The sequence below is a fragment of the Rattus norvegicus genome, chromosome 2 (genome assembly GCF_036323735.1).
Source record: "Rattus norvegicus strain BN/NHsdMcwi chromosome 2, GRCr8, whole genome shotgun sequence".
In the NCBI taxonomy this organism is placed as follows: domain Eukaryota; kingdom Metazoa; phylum Chordata; class Mammalia; order Rodentia; family Muridae; genus Rattus; species Rattus norvegicus.
This window is the reverse complement of record NC_086020.1, coordinates 51,516,494-51,537,033: the sequence shown is the minus strand read 5'-3', so window position 1 is coordinate 51,537,033 and position 20,540 is coordinate 51,516,494. Positions and strand designations below refer to the sequence as shown.

General features: G+C 35.9%; 1 protein-coding gene across 1 annotated transcript in view; it reads right to left on the bottom strand.

Moving 5' to 3' along the window:
• Positions 1 to 20,540, bottom strand: part of Hcn1 (hyperpolarization-activated cyclic nucleotide-gated potassium channel 1) — a 404,097-nt gene that overhangs the window by 95,773 nt on the left and 287,784 nt on the right. The window contains exon 4 of the mRNA NM_053375.2: positions 5,644 to 5,862. Coding sequence (NP_445827.2) covers positions 5,644 to 5,862 — 219 coding nt within the window. The remainder of the gene's footprint in view (positions 1 to 5,643; positions 5,863 to 20,540) is intronic.

Sequence of the window (20,540 nt, the reverse complement as noted above, 5' to 3'; positions counted from 1 at the left end):
GTATCTTGGGTAATTAGGGCTTTTGGGCTAATATCCACTTATCAGTGAGGACATACCATGCATGTTTTCTTGTGATTGGGTTACCTCACTCAGGATGATTTTTCCTAGTTACATCCATTTGCCTATAAATTTCATGAAGTCATTGTTTTTGATAGCTGTGTAGTAAGTATTCCATTGTGTAGATGTACCCCATTTTCTGTATCCATTCCACTGTTGAAGGGCATCTGGGTCCTTTCCAGCTTCTGGCTATTATAATTAAGCCTGTTATGAACATAGTGGAGCATGCATCCTTCTTGTGTGTTGGAAATCATTTGGGCATATACCCAGGAGTGGTATAGGTGGGTCCTCAGGTAGTAGTATATCCAATTTTCTGAGGAACCTCCAGACTGATTTCCAGAGTGGTTGTACCAGCTTGTATCCCACCAACAATGGAGGAGTGTTCCTCTTTCTCCACATCCTCGCCAGCATCTGTTGTCACCAGAGTTTTTGATCTTAGTCATTCTGACTGGTGTAAGGTTTCTCAGGGTTGTTTTGATTTGCATTTCCCTTATGACTAAGCATGTTGAACATTTCTTTAGGTACTTCTCAGCTATTTGATATTCCTCAGCTGATAATTATTTGTTTAGCTCTGTGCTCCATTTTTAATAGGGTTATTTGGCTCTCTGGAGTCTAACTTCTTTAGTTATTTGCATATATTGGATATTAGCCCTCTATTGGATGTAGGATTGGTAGAGAGATCATTTTTATTAAGAGTGTACTTTGCCTTACAGAAACTTTGTAGTTTTATGAGGTCCCATTTGTTGATTCTTGATCTTAAAGCATAAGCCATTGGTGTTTTGTTCAGGAAATTTTTCCCAGTGCCCATGTGTTCGAGTCTCCTATCAGTTTGAGTGTATCTGGTTTTATGTGGAGGTCCTTGATCTACTTGGACTTGAGCTTTGTTCAGGGCAATAAGAATGGACCGATTTGCATTCTTCTACATGCTGAGAGATGGTTCAGTGGTTAAGGACACTCACTGCTCTTCCAGAGGTCCTGAGTTCAACTCCTACCAACTACACAGTGGCTCACAACCATCTCTAATGGGACTTGATGCCCTCTGTTGGTGGTTTCGTTTTCTTATTCACAATTATTTAACTCCAAGAAGCTTCTGAAGGGACAGCCCTGTGTCTATTTGTCTATTATTTCTCAGCCTCTCATAACAGATGAAACATAAGTAAACATTCAATCAATATACATTTACTAGATAGATTTTTTTCTATACTTAATACACACATTATTTTCCTCTGATGACTACTTGGATCTCACCAACTCAGTGTATGGGATTTTATTTGTTCCATGTGCCTATTTATAATGCTGATTTTGCTATATTTGTGCTAGTACTTCTATCAGCAAATCTTTATGATTCCTTTGATCAAAGACCCTGCAGCCTTGGTATGGCTGTATCATATCTCCCTTGCTGTTATGGCTTATTTATCTTAAGGATAATTGTGATTACATGGTGTTGATCTTTGCCCATTGGTGCCACTAATGTACTTTAGTCTGCTTCCCAATGCTCCCAGTGTTTTGACTAGACAAACTCAAGTTACAGGCCAGATAAATGAATGCATCTATTCCACTGGGGGCTCCTATTAGGAGGCTGTGTCATCACATCAGCTTCTACAGTATTAAAATGCTTTTAAGTATCTTTATATTTTATTATATAAAAAGAGAATTAAGTGCATTAAAATCAAATGTTTGAAAGATACTCATAGATTATAATAAAACAAAATTTCTAATATTTCTAAAGGACACTCATAGATACATAGAACAGATCTAGAGTAAGAAGCTGTCATGTGGTTCAGCACACATAGAAACTGCAAAGTACTGTAGAAGGTTTATTGAGAATAAATCTCTATCACTTTGCATATTTCTGCAATTATAGATACAAGCAACATACACGTGGGGAATGTAAACACGGGATAGTGAGAACTGGAGCAGAAATTATTATTGAGGAAAAGAACTATTATTTCTTTTTATAAACATTACACATAAAAATAGAAAATCTTACCTTTTTTTCTCTTTGCTTCAAATTTTTATTTACTTCAGTATGTACAACAACACACAAACATTCTATTATCCAGGTGAGAAAATAAAATATCACTCTTCTACTTGTTCTCTCAGAAGCCCAATTTGAAGCACTTCAAGTAACTACATTAAATTAAGCTCATTCTACATAATGTTATTTGTATGTATGTTTATAAGGCTAACTTTTTGGCACTGAATAACCATTGGTGTGCTTATACAAATCAAATTATATTCATGTTTTTAGGGATATATATAAAAATTATGAAAAGTGGTCATGAATTTGAAAGAGGCAAGTAGGATTATATGGGATAATTTGAAGGGAGCAAAAGTAAAATGGGAACTGATACACTTATATTCTCAAAAATAAAATAAATAACTGAGATTAAAACCAGCACAAGCTTGCCGCATTCCCGTTCTCCTGTGTAAATGTCTGACTTAGATTCTCAGGCTTAGGATATTCCTGACCTGATAAAATTTGTAGTACAACAAATTTCACATACTAGAATATGAAATACAGTTCAAGAAATAGAGGAGACAGTGTATCTTCATGGAAATTATCTGGGTTTCTTAATTCATATTCATATCTTCAGTGATAAAGAGAAGAAGAAAATGTTTACAAATTATGAAAGAAACTACATGGAATGGAATTTTTTTTTTGTGGAAGCAACAAATCTCACTTGTTTTGCTGTTTCTTGAAAAGAATCCTAAGCAACATATAGGTGTCAACACTCATTTATGTAAGCACTGGGCTGGCATGATTTTTCTAAGTTCAACATTACCATACCTTCAATCAATAGTTCTGAAGAGAAATGCTAATACAACACAGGACAATTTACTCATGTTGTTATAAAGAAGAGCTGTGAGGTAGGATGCTAACATTTCCTTCTCAGTTTTTACAAAATGCCAGCATGGTTTAAAAGGATCATGAACAGTTCTACAAATCGTTCCTGTTTATTTCTCTAGTTATATAGTGTTGTTTCATTATGTAATTAAAGATCCACAATTAATGCTCTGGATGCTTTATGAGGCAGGAAGTTCCACCAGGCTGTGAAGCAGAACATACTGCCTATCAATTCAAAACATTGCTTCAGCCCTGTTGACAGTCACATTGAAAATCCATCCCTTAATTCCAGGAGGGAAGTGATCAATCTCACACAAGAAGAAGGATGATCAAAGAGCAGATGCTTCAGTACTTCTTAGAAGGGGGAATAAAAATATTAATAGGAGGAAATATGGCGACAAAGGTTGGAGCAGAGACCGAAGGAAAAGCCATCCAGAGACTGCCCCACCTGGGGATCCAGCCCACATACAGACACCAAACCTAGACAATATTGCTGATGCCAAGAAGTGCATGCTGACCAGAGCCTGACATAGCTGTCATCTGAGAGGCTCTGCCAGATCTTAACAAATACAGAGGCAGACGCTCACAGCCAACCATTGAACAGAGAGTGGGGTCTCGATTGGAGGAATAAGAGAAAGGACTGAAGGAGCTGAAGGAGCTCGCAACCCCATAAGAACAACAATACCAACCAACCGGAGCTCCCAGATACTAAACCACCATCCAAAGAGTACACATGGACATACCCATAGCTCCAGCTGCATGTGTAGCAGAGGATGGCCTTGTTGGTCACCAATAGGAGGAGAAGCCCTTGATATTGCAAAGGCTACCCCCAGCCCCCAATGTAGGGGAATGTCAGGGAGGGCAGGTGAGAATGGGTGTGTGGTTGGGAAGAGGGAACACCCTCATAGAAGAAGGGGGAAGGTGTGGGGATAGGAGGTTTATGGACAGAAAACTGGGAAAGGGGATAACATTTGAAATGTAAATGAAACAATATTCAATAAAAATAAATTAAAAAAATGAAATTGAATCTAAGATGACATCACTCACACTTAGTCGATAACTACCAAAGCACTGCTTTCAGAATTGTTCTGTGCCATGGTGAAAGCCCTTACATTCCAGTGCCTTTGATACAGGAATGTCTCTGCATGCCGTCCAAAGAGGACCATAATCATAATGCCAGAGACAAAATCTTTATCTACAATGGTGTACTATCAGCAAGGTATGTTAGAGCACTGATGGCACAAAGCTTGTGGGATTAATCAATGATTGATTTAGCGTAAGATCTAAGCCATGAGATGGAACCCCTATCCAACACTGCCTGGGTGATGAAGAAATTGAGAATAAATAATCAAGGGACCTCAAATAAAACCAGATACTACTGCTCTAAACAAAGTACCAGCATGCATAGTGTGTTGACAGGTCTGTACTAGGTCCTCTGGACTTACACTGTGTCTTTCGGTTTAGTAGTTTTACTGAATACCTATGTGTGAATGAGCGGTCTGCATCTTGTTCATTCTCTTGACCTCTTTTCACTCTGTTGGTTTGTCTTGTTCAAGATCAATGTGATGGTTTTGTTTTATCTTTTTTTGTTTTATTTTTATGAGATGAATGAATGAATGAATGAATGAATGAATGAAAACCTAGCCTCTTGGGTAAAGGCTAACAACAGAACTGTCATTTGTAACTACTGGGAGAGGGAAAAAATCAGTTCTTTTCAATAGAATGGCAATAAAATGAATGTATCAACCACTCTAGGGCAGTTCTCATTTTCAGGAGGTGTTGACCAACAGTCCTATAATGGACTCCACAGTTGGCTTCCCTACCCCCATGGCTTTCGTAGGTTTTGTTGTTATATTGGCTTTTTTTGTTTTTAGAGAAAGAACTTAAAGTTGAGTGTGTGGGTTGGGAGGGGGAGCAGACCTGAAAGGACTTGGGGGAGGAGACAAATATAATCCAAACATATTTAAATTTAAAAATTATTTTAAATAATAAGATAATGAAATCATAGCTTAATGCGGTTTTGTCTCTTTCAACTCCTCTAATATAAGTTTAATATGACAGTCACTTCCATGAAATCACTGGCACAGGAGTGAGAGATAGCAGCTGTACACATGACTTTAAAGACTGGAGATTGTGATGAGTTTTGTTCAAATAGGAGCAGCCTATCATTAGCTAAGTGTATAGATTATTAAGTAAATTACTATTATAACATATAGAAAGACCCAGACATAAGGGTGGTGCTTCTCTGGCTCGTTCTCCAGGCTTTCATTTATTATAGCATGTTTTATAAGGAATTTATATTATTATTATGGTAACTGAACTTTAACTCTTGGCACATGGAACCTGAACCATTAATGCCTTATATATCGTCATATATTTTAGACATACAATTATTTTACTAAATGGTAATTTATGTTTTATTTTATATAGACTGGAGTAAACTAAAAACCACCAAATAGCCCAGGGTGGCAATTGCATTCCTCATTCTCCTGATGCCGACTCTCAAATGTTGGAATGATAGATCAGTTGCACCATGCATGGTACATGCCATGTAGGGGCTTTAAAATAGGGCACTGCATGCTAGGAAGCATGCTACCAACTGAGCTATAACAGAAATAAAACAAGCATCTGGAAAATTATCTTGATGAGACTCAAAAAGATCAAAACTGATTGTATTTCGTTAATTAAATATTTCATATTTAAATATATAGAGTTTAAAGAGAGAGAAAACTGCATACCTTCTCTTGATACTGCCTCCTTGAAGAATCCAGAGACTGGATCAAAGCTGTGGCATGGCCGACAAACATGGCATAGCAGGTGGCCCCAACAATCATGCTCAGCATGGTAATCCAGAGGTCAGACATGCTGACGGGGGCCTGGGCGCCATAACCAATGCACAGCATGTGACTCATAGCTTTGAAGAGTGCGTAGGAATACTGTTTCCCCCATGAATCATTCTGAAACATGAAAGAAGAGAAAATTAACTGAGGTATTTAGGATAATAAAAGGCAAAATAATGAAAACTTATCTGTATAAACATTGGGAAGTGACAAGTATAGAAAGTAACAATTCAGCTATCAAAAACAACGAGTTTATGAAATTTGTAGGCAAATGGTTGGAACTGGAAAATATCATCCTGAGTGAGCTAACCCAATCACAGAAAGACATACATGGTATGCACTCATTGATAAGTGGCTTTTAGCCCAAATGCTTGAATTACCCTAGATCCCTAGAACAAACGAAACTCAAGACGGATGATCACAATGTGAATGCTTCACTCCTTCTTTAAATGAGGAAAAAGAATACCCTTGGCTGGGAAGGGAGAGGCAAAGATTAAAACAGAGACTGAAGGAACACCCATTCAGAGCCTGCCCCACATGTGGCCCATACATATACAGCCACCCAATTGGACAAGATGGATGAAGCAAAGAAGTGCAGACCGACAGGAGCCGGATGTAGATCGCTCCTGAGAGACACAGCCAGAATACAGCAAATACAGAGGCGAATGCCAGCAGCAAACCACTGAACTGAGAATAGGTCCCCCGTTGAAGGAATCAGAGAAAGAACTGGAAGAGCTTGAAGGTGCTCGAGACCCCAAAAGTACAACAATGTCAAGCAACCAGAGCTTCCAGGGACTAAGCCACTACCTAAAGACTATACATGGACTGACCCTGGACTCTGACCCCATAGGCAGCAATGAATATCCTAGTAAGAGCACCAGTGGAAGGGGAAGCCCTGGGTCCTGCTAAGACTGAACCCCCAGTGAACTAGACTATGGGGGGAGGGCGGCAATGGGGGGAGGGTTGGGAGGGGGACACCCATAAGGAAGGGGAGGGGGGAGGGGGATGTTTGCCCGGAAACCGGGAAAGGGAATAACACTTGAAATGTATATAAGAAATACTCAAGTTAATAAAAAAAAAAAAAGTAACAATTCGCCTAAATTCCAAGTGAATGCTGACCAAAATGACCCGGTGGTGTTCAAATATAGTCTATTAAGATAAAACGGAAATAACATTATTTTTCATTCATGTGTGCCTAATCAATTTTAAGTTCGCTGTTTCGGAAAGTAAAATCCCAGTTGGGAATACTGTCTAAGTGTCATCACCATAACACGGTTAAGAATAAATATTGAAGGAAAAGTCCTTGGTCTTGCCGAGGCTGGACCCCCCAGTGAAGGGAAATGTCAGGGGAGGGAGGCAGGAAGTAAGGGTGGTTTGAGAGGGGGAACACCCATGTAGAAGAAGTGGGGGTTGGGATAGGGTGCTTATGGACAGGAAACTGGAAAGGGAAATGTAAATAAAATACCCTCCCCCACAAAGGAATAAATGTTGAGTCTCATTTAGTGTTTCAATGAAATCATAATTCTCTAGTAAAGGTGTTAGTAAGCTGAAAAGTGTGGCTGGTAGGTCCAGGCATATGATTCCCAACATAAGAATTTAGTCAATACAATATAGCTCAGGTTTTATGACTGCAACTTGCTATTTGTGCAGTCTTTAATATGTTGTGTTTTATAAATAAAAAGTTTGCTTCAGAAATACACTCATATCTTGTTTGACATTCCAAAAATCCTCAAAACTGTCTTATTAATATGACTTATAAACCTCTGATGCCATTGGAAAAGTTTATTCCAAGCTTAATTTTACAGAATTAAACTTGTCAAATAGGTTTTTTCTTTCACAAAATTTTAAGTACCTTGTCTGTATGATTTGTTGCTCTGAGACTGTGCATGTGAGTCTTAATATATGACATAGTGTTTAGGAGTACAAATAGGTGTCACCACGCATGTTTTAAATTCAAATGCCTTTCAAACGTTGTCCACCTCTCTACATCAGGACTTACATTAATTATAGAACAACAATAAAAATCAAAATGGTGTGTCATTAACTCAAACCCAAAAGGCAAATGCTAAAGATAATAGAATGTGAAGACTTTTCTTTACACTATTTTATTACTAATAAAATGAGGTAATAGTAACAGATGAATAACTTAAAAACTTTATAAACTATAAAAAATGATATTTGGTATCACAGTGACATAAAATATGTTGAATAATTATATGTACATCTTCATTGACTAATTTTCAGTGCTCTTCTGCAAATCCTTTCTTAGGCTAGCACAATTTATATAACTTTAACTCCACTCTTAAGGCTAACATTTGTGGTGATATCAGTTCCTCTTGACTATTGCAAGATCACAAACACATTATGATATTTTTTAATTTTCAAAATAAGACCTTTTGGTTGATATCACTGTGCCTGGAGCTATTAAAATATTTCATAGGCTGTAAGAACATTAGGATGATTTTTAATAAATCAGTTTATGATATAAATTTCAGAACATCTGTTGAGGATGATTCATGCAGAATGATTTCTCTATTAAGATTTAACACCATAGCCATCAGTCTTGTGTTTATCTGAGTCAGAGTTTTTAATTGTATTATGAGAAAACTGGTTATAGTTGCTTGGAAGTGCCAAGAAGCCGGACACCCAAGCATTTTCACTCAGCTTCCTCCGTGGAGCTCTCAAACCAAGTACTACAGACAGAAGTACATCGCTGGAAAGGGACATAAGCACTGCACATTGACCTCATTTGTATCTGGAAAACTGCAGTATGCACACGTGAACTTGAACATTTTGTTATAAGGAATTTTATCACATAGGCACATAGGCATGTATTCATCAGAGCAGTAAAGACATTGAACTGTTCTACTGCAGGGATCATGTCTATTGCTTTTACAGTGAATGTAACGCTTATCTATGAAACGGCATTCTAATTTTCCTCTGGCATTTCCTGTAACTTATCAAGGTTATGCAAGAAGTAGTTATATAACTTTTTGTTAACAATTCTAAATGTCTGTTCATTCATCCTATAGATGTCTAAATACTATCCTATAGAACATAGGTGAAAAATTTGGTATTGGTGCACAATCTGTAGGGATGGGACTCTGGAATTATGGGTGAGCAGGCTTCTCACCATGAGTCCTGCCTTAAAGGCACCTTTAGCTTTTCTGTGGCTGCTATCACCTTTGTTTACACTGCAGCATTTCAACTACTAACCAAGTTCCATATGGCTTGGACATATTGGAGACACATAAGGTGTCTCATTGTTGAGTCATGTGTATATGTATATGTATCCTATTGCTCCACGTATTGATTGACAGGCATCTAAATGGCCTTCCACATACCTTCTCTCTCTCTCTCTCTCTCTCTCTCTCTCTCTCTCTCTCTCTTTCTCTCTGTGTGTGTGTGTGTGTGTGTGTGTGTGTGTGTGTGTGTACTGTTACTGCTCTACAAGTTAACTCCATTGTATATGTACTGAAACTATAAAAAAATCTAAGAGGAAATTATTGAGAATGTTAAGATGACAGCAATATACAAAATTAAAATTTCAAGTCCTTTTGAAAATGGGATTTCAAATTTTCATGTTCAGAAAATTATTCTTGTACAAATAAACCTTGAGTAAATGACTTTAAAAAGCTATTTAAAGATATAATGAACAAATTTATAGTATGTCATTTTCATTGCTTTTATCAAATTTGTGGTTTGGCTTTTTAAAATTAGAATGTGATAAGATTTAAAAAAAAACTCCCACTCATGAGCGTTGGAACACAATATGCTTGCGGACAAAACAAGCAGCCACAATTAGCAGAAAGAGGGTTTTTAATGATACTTGTTCCTTGCTGATGAAGGAAAGATATATGGTGACATTACTTTGTCCAATCCAGAGACTACAAATATACAAGTGTACACATGTAATGGTTAAAAACTCAGCTGATTATAAAAAAGATTCTTATACATTTATTTGTTAGGTTATCCTGTTCTGGTAGTATAATGGACTCACTAAAACTTTTACTTTGTAATGTTATTTCAAGAATATGTCAAGGTTCTCAAATTGTTCGTACTTCATGAACAAGAGACACTTAGATATTCCAGGAACAAGAAGCACATATTCAAAGAACAAGAAAAAGTCTTGAACATACTCATTCTTTTAAAATAAATTATATTCATGAAATTCCAGTCAAACCAACAAACCAAAAATCAGTTCATTATAAACCACACTACTAATAAAACATTAGCTATATGTTTTATTCAAATAGCAACTAGGACACATTTTTTGTTTTATAAGACCTTAAGCCTTTTTTTTTACATTCACTCACAACTTTAATTATGAACCTGTAATATGGCAACTGTTACCTCCCAAGTATTGACCACCTCATGTGTCTAAATCTGTCCATCTACCAGGCCTGGAGTATATCTTTGGACTCATAACAGTATACCTTTTAAAACTGCATGATTCAATAAAGGTTTTTTTTTTGTAGATGTTGAATGAGATTGAAAAGAACTAAATTTTGGAGATGAATATTAAATGTCAGGCAAAGTGTTCTACTTTTTCCTCATGGAGAAAGTGCATTGTTAAGGCACCTTGACATATTTAGATGAAAGGGGGATAATCAAAGTGTCCAGGGCAGTTCCTAGTCAAAAGGCACTTTTTGTTTTGTTTTCTTATTTTCAGACAGTTTTTTTCTCTGTGCTCTTGATTGTACTGGAACTCACTGTGTAGATCATGCTGGCATATGGAGATCCACTTTTCTTGGCTTCCTGAGTCCTGGGATTACAGGTATGCACCACCAGTAAGGATCTAAAAGGAACTTTAATTCTATTCTTATAATTTATATCTTAGATTTTAGAGGAGGCAGCATAGACTACTGGAATTCTGGAAAGGAAAATCTGAGTCTTTCTCTTTATCTCTTTATACCTTTATTTTATTTTATTTATTTTTATTCTTTCTTTCTTTCTTTCTTTCTTTCTTTCTTTCTTTCTTTCTTTCTTTCTCTCTCTCAATTTTTTTTGGTAGCCCTGGCTATCCTGAAACTTGTTGTGTAGACCAGTATGGTCTCAAACTCATAGAGATCCATCTGTCTCTCTCTCCAAAATGCTAGGAATTTAGGCCAAGCGGCACTACACATGTCTTAAGCATTTTTCTTAGGGTAATACTTTATGATGGCGGCCAAATTTGTCTATGTAAAGATATCTTTGCACATTTATTTTCCCAACAAATAGCATGTATACATACATAAGTATACACACACAAATGCACAGGAATAATCGTATATCCTATGAAGTTTCTTACTTATTAAGTCACAGACAACTTTTCTATTCACTATATTTTCTATGTATCTTCTTCTCTTTTTCTTAACTTATATTTCACAGAAAATCAGTTACGGAGCTCTCTGTACATTTCCCATATTCATGTAAACATTCTCTCTCTCTCTCTCTCTCTCTCTCTCTCTCTCTCTCTCTCTCTTTCTCTTTCTCTCAAACACACACACACACACACACGCGCGCGCGCACACACACACACGTACACACACATGTGCACATGCACATACTCACACACGCACAGAGAAACATGCGTGCACATGCCAGGAATTCTATGCCAAAACAGATGGCACACACATCCCTAGGTGCTATTTAGATAACACAAAGCTTCTTCCCAATGATCTGTGAGCCACGGAACTCATCAGTCCATTGCTATTTATGTTTATGGCATAGTTACTTCATCCATTTTCTACTGTTTTCTAGGGTTTGCTACTATAAACTATTATATGATAAAAAATTTATATGCAATTATATATTCTGTCAAATGGATTCTGAGGAACCTGTTTGTTGAATCTAAATGTATTTTTCAATTTATTTATCACAATGACCAAATATAGCAACTTTGTTGCAAAATCATACATAGAAGTGCACCATGACACTTGTTTATTTTAGTGGTATTTCCCTATGTATCCTCAAAACACACTTCTATATTTTCCAATTGAGAATTAGCTTCAGTGGTGACATTCTTACCTTTTTTTTCCACAGCTGAGGACCAAACCCAGGGCCTTGCATTTGCTAGGCAAGCGCTCTAACACTGAGCTAAATCCCCAACCCCCAGTGGTGACATTCTTGTTTTATCTATAATTCTCACCTAAACTGAGCAGAAGTGTGCATAGTATTTCTGGGACTGCAAATTAATGTGGTCTTTATGGAAAGCAGTATGAAGATTTCTCCATACTTTAAAACTAGAACTGCCACATGATCTATCCATCTCACTACTGGATGTACATTAAAGATAACCAAGGCAGCCCAAAGAGTGGGAGTGTTTATACGTTCTGTCCATCGTGGTATTATTCACAGTTGCCACACCACGAACACATCCTCAATGTCAGTCTCAGGATGAGTAGAGAAAGCATAGCAGAAATAAGTATATTATTCACCAATAAAACCAGACTGCCATCTTGTTACTTCTGAACACAACAGTAGTGATTGGAGAATATTATAGTAAATGAAATAAGCCAGAGAAAGACATGCATTACATTATCTCACTCATGAATAAGATCTAAAAGTGCTGTTTTTATAGACATTGAGAGTTGCATGGTGGTAAAGTAGCTGGATATGAAGGCTCAGACAGAAGGTGAGTAGAGAGTAGTAGGTTAGTATTAGCTAGAAGCAAGGGCCATGGTGTGCTCCTATACAATCAAAGCACTGTACATCCTGACAAGTTAGAAGCTAGAAAGGACTTTGGAGTATTTTTAGTTGTAAAATATCCTTGGGAAGAGTAATATAAGCATATTTAATCAATTTAAATATGATGCAAGATATACATTTATTGAAACTTAACCTGGTATTACTTTAATAATGCGATTTTGTATATTTGTTAAAATGTTAACTATAACAATGTCCTATATATTTTCTTAATATATGTTGGGGTATTTTTAGCCTCAATGTTTTTTTACCAAATTGAGTATGTCTGTGCTATAAATATAATGTCAGTTGTGGAGGCATTATATTGTATTTTAATATATACTCAATGGTAGTACACTATTTCTATCCTAAGCAGAATTTAAGGTGAGGAACTCTGTGAGGAGATTTCATTAAGACTATGAGTTAAACAGGTAAAAGCATGTATAGTCAATGGTTTCAGTAGATCATGCCAGGTATGTAAGCAGACTCATGAGCAGTTGGTAATAAAAGGCTTATGGTGCGTGCCAACAGTGCTGTCTATCATTAGGAGACCTGAGGGATGGGGTTTGTTCTTGAACAGGATTGTTGGACCTCTTGGCATTGAAGATGAATTAAATGCAATGATACATATAACTCAAAATATCAGGATGAAATAACAAAATTCCTCATTTTATATGGTAATTTAAAATTTTATAAAATATATAAAATAAAGTCAGAGCAAGTTTATTCCTACATACATTATTTTTCTTTGCATATTTGTGTGTGGGTGTATGCCATGTAAGACATGTAGAGTTCAAGGTCACAGGACAACTTGTAGGAGTAGTTCTTTCTATACACTATGGATATACTGGGCATTGAATTCACATTTTCAGGTTTGACAAATGCCTCTGCATACTGAGCTATTAGGCCAGATCAAGAACTAATATTGGAGTTCGTATAGTTTACTACTAGAGAACAGGCTATAATTGTCAATCACTACATTTTAGGCTACACTAATAATAATATAACATAAAGCATTGTAGACTATATATTTATTGTACTTTATAAGCTCATAGTGCAAATATTTCAAATTACATATAACTTGATTTCTAATGAAAGTACACAAATAAATTGCCTGTGAGATAATTTACTCAAAACCTTGCCTTATCTCCTTTCAGTTAAAAAAAAGTACTTTACAAAGAAACTTTGTATTGTTTAAGGTGCTTTAGTTAATTAATTAACCTATCAATGAATAATTATCATTGATGATAATTTGTGAGATGGGAAAATCATTCAGTTATAGAGTGCTTGATAGTGTACATGAAGCCCTTGCTCTATTTTTATTAGCAAAACACCAAACTGACACACACACTCACACACGCACGCACGCACGCACGCACGCACATGCACAAGCACAAGCACAAGCACACATGCGTGTTTGCCAATTTCACCTGAGAACTTTATTGTAAAAATAGTACAGTTTAAGATTTTCCTAATTTGAACATAAAATATTTTCTAGCCATTTTTCTGAAGATTTTCTAAATTTTTGGCATTACATAAATTGCAAAGAAAAGAATATGAATGCTTATCATAGTGTGTTCTACACTTTATGTATAGGACATCCTAATTCATATTAGCATCTTTAGCATAAAAATGTTAAAACTTTCCACCTGTCAGCTTTCAGAGAAACTGTAAATTTATTACTATAAAAGGCTAAATATCTCTTAAATGTCTGAATTAACTGTTATTATAATGTATAATGATAACAAGTACCCATATAAATATTCCAAATAAATATACTCTCAGGAGAATCTGAGCTATACATCACTGAGAGTCTGTACTCACAAAGAATCTGGGGCATAATCACGTGATGGAAGAGGAACAGTGTAAGATAAGGAAGCCTAAGGTATCTGATCACTGTGTTCAACCAATTTCCCCAACCGCTGAAGAAATGTGCTACTATATCACTTAGAGACAGAAGCTAGACAGGTGCATGGGGAATTTTATGATCAGATAGAACAGTGTTTTTTTCTTGAAGAGTGACAAGTAATGAAGCTTAGCAGGTTGTCAATTCCTAAGAGTATATGTTCATTTGAATATGTCATCATTTCACTTTATATATACCTGTGACAACAGTCAGGACAGGAGATGTTTGGTCTTTAGTTTCAGAGGCTAGGAGATGGCAACCATGACTTGATTTTGGTGCTGTCATTGTACAATGAATAGGGGTTGCAATAGAGTTATAAATGCCTTCAAATATAAATATGACATTTTATTTTGTTAGATTATCTCTGAAATCATTAAATAGATATATTTCTGACAAATAAAAACAACAAATAACTCTACTAAAGAAGTGTCTACCTTAGATGGAAATTTTATTTATAACTTTTTACTACCCATATAAATGTGGTCAACTTGGTTCGCAGTTCTCTTAGTCAGAGCATGTGTGAGTTAATTTTCAAGGAGATTAAGAAAGCAGCATCTAGTCATATTGCTTATAATATCAATATGAACTTATCCAAAGGAAGTAATCCTCCTATTAAGATATTTTTGATGAAATTAAATTTTTGTTATATTAAAATTTTTATTCAATCGTAAGAAGAATAAAATTCTGTCATGTGATACCAAATATCTAAAACTAGAGATCAGTGTACTAAGTATATATTAGTATGTTGTTATGGTTTGAATATGTTTTGCCCAGGGAGTGGCACTATTTGGAGCTGTGGCCTTGTTGGAGTAGGTGTGTCACTGTGGGTGAAGGTTTTAAGACCCTCATACCAGTTGCTTGGAAGTTAGTCTTCTACTAGCAGCCTTCAGATGAAGATGTAGAACTCAGTTCCTCCTGCACCAAGCCTGCCTGGATGCTGCCATGCTCATACCTTGATGATAATGGACAGAACCTCTGAACCTGTAAGCCAACCCTTATAAGAGTTATCCTTATAAGAGTTGCCTTGGTCATGGTGTCTGTTCACAGCAGTAAAACTCTAACTAAGACATATGTAACATGAAGTAAGGTGGACTTTGATAAATAGAGAAAGTTTTCTCTCATTTGTGGAACCTGTGATATAAATATATTCTATGCTGGGGAAAATAGATTGCTGAGGGTGAGTTGAATTACAAATGAGAGACGAAAAGTAGGAGGGAGTTATGGTAAGGGGTGGCAATGAAAATTAATTAAATGCAATGATACATATAACTAAAAATATCAGGATGAAATAACAAAATTCCTCATTTTATATGGTAGTTTAAAATATTATAAAATATATAAAATAAAGTTAGATCAAGTTCATTCCTTGGTCAAAAAAAAAAAAAAGAAAAAAGAAAAAAGAAAAAGAAAAGCAAAGTAAGTGGAAGAGCTTGCTTTTCCCTTGTCTCTTGGTCAATTAATCCCTTGAGTTCTTTGTGTATATTGTTTGGCTTCAATAATAATTATAAAATGCAAAATTTACAGAAACTAGATTTATAATTAAAAATTAATGATGCTTAAAATCATGGATATTTTTGTCATATTTACTTTAATGTGGTACATTATGTTAGGAAAAATTAAAACAGATCAAAGTGTGGTTTATCCATTAGCTCAAATTTTTATACTAAGAATGACATAACAGTACTTTTAAAATTCTTTCAAATCCAAAGTTATTTTAAACATTTATAGTGATTTCACCATAATTATCTTTTCAGAAAATAAAGATATTTTTATGGCCTACTTCTTTATACAAATAGATTGAACATTTTTATTTAAGAGTACAATTGAATAAATTGATTTTATTTAATTATTTAATTGTAAAACCAAGTAGTTTTATAAGAATGACTCTCAAATTCATTTTTAAGGATGGTATTTTTGAGTGGTATTAATCTATTAATATTGATATTTTTACATATTTGTCTTGAAAATATCCCAAACAAAATAAGCACAATGATATTGTGAACAGAGAACCAGAAGTTTTTGTGAATTTTGTTTGATTTGAGGTATCATATTCTTATTTGAGCAGTTTGACTTAGAACACATTATTTAACTCAGGTTGGCCTTGAACTCATCTTAATGGTTCAGCTTTCTGGGTACCAGAACTGCAATAATGAGCTACCAATTCTAGGTGAGTAATTCTTCCTCTAGGATCAAATTTCTCTTCTAAATAAAGCACACAAATGGTACACAAGTGAAGCAGACGGGTTATGCATATAGGTCATTCCTCTGATAATAATTTTCAATTGTTATATCATAAAATGTATCAAATACATATTTTGGTAATACAAATATTTATGGTATCAGGTGCAAAAACAAATCATTAGATAATATTTTAAGATAACTCAAAGACTAGACACTTTATGTAGTACATCATAAACTATGAGGATAATTTGTACTTTATGAGTATTAAGTGAGAAAAACTATAAACGTCTGACACATACAAAGACTGTATATTGAAGGGCAAATAATCATAAAGCTTTCTGTTCTCTACCTAATGTATTTCACCAACTGAAAGGCTAAATTGATTAATGGTGTTTGTGTATTTGTATGATTGATTTTAACCCACATGCATATGATAACACTGTCTAGTGCTATATGAAATTCTGACCTTTTCACAACTACATGTCATGAGAAATTATTAAAATCCCACTTCAGAGATGGGAATAATTAAGACACAGAAAACAAACCATAGAGAAAAGTAACATTTATAAGAACATAAACTATTTAAAATTTAGTCCTTCATGTTGAGGTCTATCTAGCTTTTATTTTGTCACCAGAAAAGCATACTTTAACCTGTTACTAGTCCCGACCCTCCAGCTCAGCAAAGGTAGAATTTTCCCTTAATGTTTAATATATCTTTGTGTATTGACAGAATGCCACAGCTTTCCTATTTTCATTTCTATATAGATTTCCACAGGGCTCATGCTTTTTCTACCAAAGCTAAGCACTGACACTGAAATGAAACAAAATATTGATCCAACAGTTTAACCAATACATTTATAAAAAGTTACAATTATAAAGAATATGGAAAATACCTTGTGTTTTCATTGAGAACACTAAATTTTCTGTTATTATAAGATAACTATTAAAATGTGTCAATATATAATATATTCAAATGTTTTGACTTTATTTTATTCTATGTCCCAAGTTTCCCTATCATTGTATGATATACAAATAGATCCCTAAAGAAACATGCATTTGTGGTTTTGCAAGTATTATTTCTACAATAATGATCAGCACCACAAGCAAAACTATCAATTATGGCTTATATAAATCTCTTTTATAACAACAAATTATATCTTATGATTATCATAATAGCTAGTGGAGGCTAGAATGCACTTCTTTATCTTCATCTGAGAAACGGTGATAAGATTCTGAGTCTCATTAACTTGCGCATGGCCTCACTGTAAGGATGTCTGTCTCACAGATGCCTGACTTACTGGTTATAGGCACAATACACTTTAGGCAGCACCTTAATTATCTTGCGTTTGGTTCATATAAGGGTGTTTAAGAAGAAAAACGAGAAGGTTCTGCATAAGTCTTTACCATTTTGATAACTGGAGTTCAAGTCAAATTGTTATTAATAAATACCTTGGAGAAACAGTATGTCACACAATGTCATCGTTACTACCTAGTGTTGCCAAAATGTCATAAGTCCCTAGCACTAACTCATGACATCAACATTTAACAAAATTGAAATTGTGTAGGAAACACCTCTCTTATGCAAAAATTCTATCAATCTCAGGATTAAAGTGATCATTCTAACAGCTGCATAATAGTTACATGAATTACCAACCTCACATATTAGTAAGATTTAATTCTGAAGCAATCAGTTTAAATTTTATACAAGTAGACAAAGCCTTCAACAAGAAGTAATTTCAAGTGGCTATATAGCTTATGCAGTCTAAGAGATAAGCCTGGAGAATACTCTGTTCTGAAAGGTGGGGAGAAAAGACAGAAAGGATTGAGCACTCAGCTATTTTTAGAAGCCTAACTCTCAACTTAAAGCTCTTACCCTGTAATGCAACTCTGTGTTCTGTGTATTCTTAGCTGATAATGCACCTGTTTCAGCATTCCTTCAGGGATAATCTGTTTTGATATTTAAATCCGCATAAGCCTTATACAAATGTAAATTTTATGATTTACAGAATCCTCAATCAGATCCCATGAACAATTCCACAGAAAATTCAAACAACAAATAGGACTTAGAAGAGGCAAGAGGCAGAATATATTTTGTTAAATTAATAGAATAATAGAATAATGCTATAGACCTCTCTCTTTGTCTCTCTCTGTCTCTCTTTCTCCTGTGTGTGCATGTGTGTGTGTGTGTGTGCATGTGTGTGTGTGTGTGTGTGTGTGTGTGCATGTGTGTGTGTGTGTGTGTGTGTGTGTCTGTGTGTCTGTGTGTCTGTGTGTGTGTGTGTGTGTGTGTGCATGTGTGTGTGTGTGTGTGTGTGTGTCTGTGTGTCTGTGTGTCTGTGTGTGTGTGCACGGGGGCACACATGAGGTTTTGAGAGAAACAGTAATAAGTAGAGTAGGAAGGAGAGGAAAAGGAAAAAGAGAGAGAGAGAGAGAGAGAGAGAGAGAGAGAGAGAGAGAGAGAGAAGGAGAGAGAGAAATTCCTTATAAAATATTTAAAAGTTCAATCTAGAGTTTTTCAGTCACACTCTTGAATACTCATGTAGGCTCATCTGGAAGTGTGTAGCAAATGAGTACGGAAAGAAGAATAGTTAAAACAAAATCTGTTTCCTTATTTAAAAACCTACTGCTTTTGATTCTACAAGCATACCAAGCTGGGAAGATGGTGATTCGTATATAATTCCTATTGTCAATAAGCTCCCTTAGATTCTCAAAAATAAGAGTAAAAATACAAGGGCAAATGTTCAATTTGACATATGGCATTAATAACCCAAGAAAATCATGGGAAGCTGCTTCCCTCTGAACGCCAGGCTAGTCCTTCTGAAATAGTCATAAGGAGAGTGATTTATTCGCTTTCTTATCAAAGAAGGAAACTACCCATTTTTTTTTTACTTTAAAGAAGTGATTTTCACAGAACTTCGGATGCAAAAGCAAAACAGCAGACATAAGACAATTCAACTAATATATTTCATTGATTAGACATTGTTTTTCAAGAATCTTATCAAATGATCTCAGAAGTTGATCCTCCAATCCTCCTATGGAGTTATTGCTTCCAATTCTACTAGTAGCACAGCCAACATCCTCTACTTTAGGAATAAAGAACGACAATCAGTATTTCCTGAGGAATGCCTATACTTAGTACACTTTATGTGGAAGACTGAACTGAAGCACCCTAATAAGATAGAATGCTAAACTGGATGGTTAGTAAGTTTTCATTAAGGGACACACAGATTACATGTAAACCATGCCTTAGTACCTCAGTATGGAAGGAAATTACATCACAGTTTCCACATATGGTTGTTGAGTGCTTTAATAATTAACATTCTCAGTCCAAAAGGTGTAGTCAGGGAAAGAAGTAAACATTAAAGTTTAAAGTTAAAAATTTCTCCTGGAACCAGAGCTAAGGCCATCTCACAGTCATGTGGATGAAAAAGCTGCCTGGAGAGATCTGGTCTCCCAGAAGTGTTCTCACATGTAAGCCCACAGGTAAGACCCCACTTTTGCTCCACTGACTGACCAAAGAGGGACTCGCCGGAAGTGCACAGAGCATAGGAACCACACTGCAGCCTGGGATAGGACCCTTCCAGTCTCTATCTGAATCCAGAGCTAAGGCTGTCCAGAGCCCTCCAGAACCAAAACCTGCTTATAGAGAGCTGGTCTCCCAGAAGCGCTCTCACTCCTAAGATCAGAGGTGTGATCCACTGATTTCCGAAGAGGGACCCACCAGGAGCTCACACAGGGCAGAGTAATCTTGGAACAGCCTGGGACAAGATACTGCTGATCTTTATCTGTGCAAAGCTGTAAGGCTGTGCCACAGCCCTCTAGACCCAAGGCCTGCCAGGAGACATATGGTCTCCCCGGAGTGATCTCAGTCCTAAGATCACAGGTTCAGTCTCAAAGGCCCAGAGGAGGGACCAGCTCCAGTCAGAGACAGCAAGACCAACTAACATGAGAGAAAACTAGATGGCAAGAGGCAAGTGCAAAAACCTAAGCAGTGGAAACCAAGGCTACTTGGCATCATCAGAACCCAGTTCTCCCACCACAG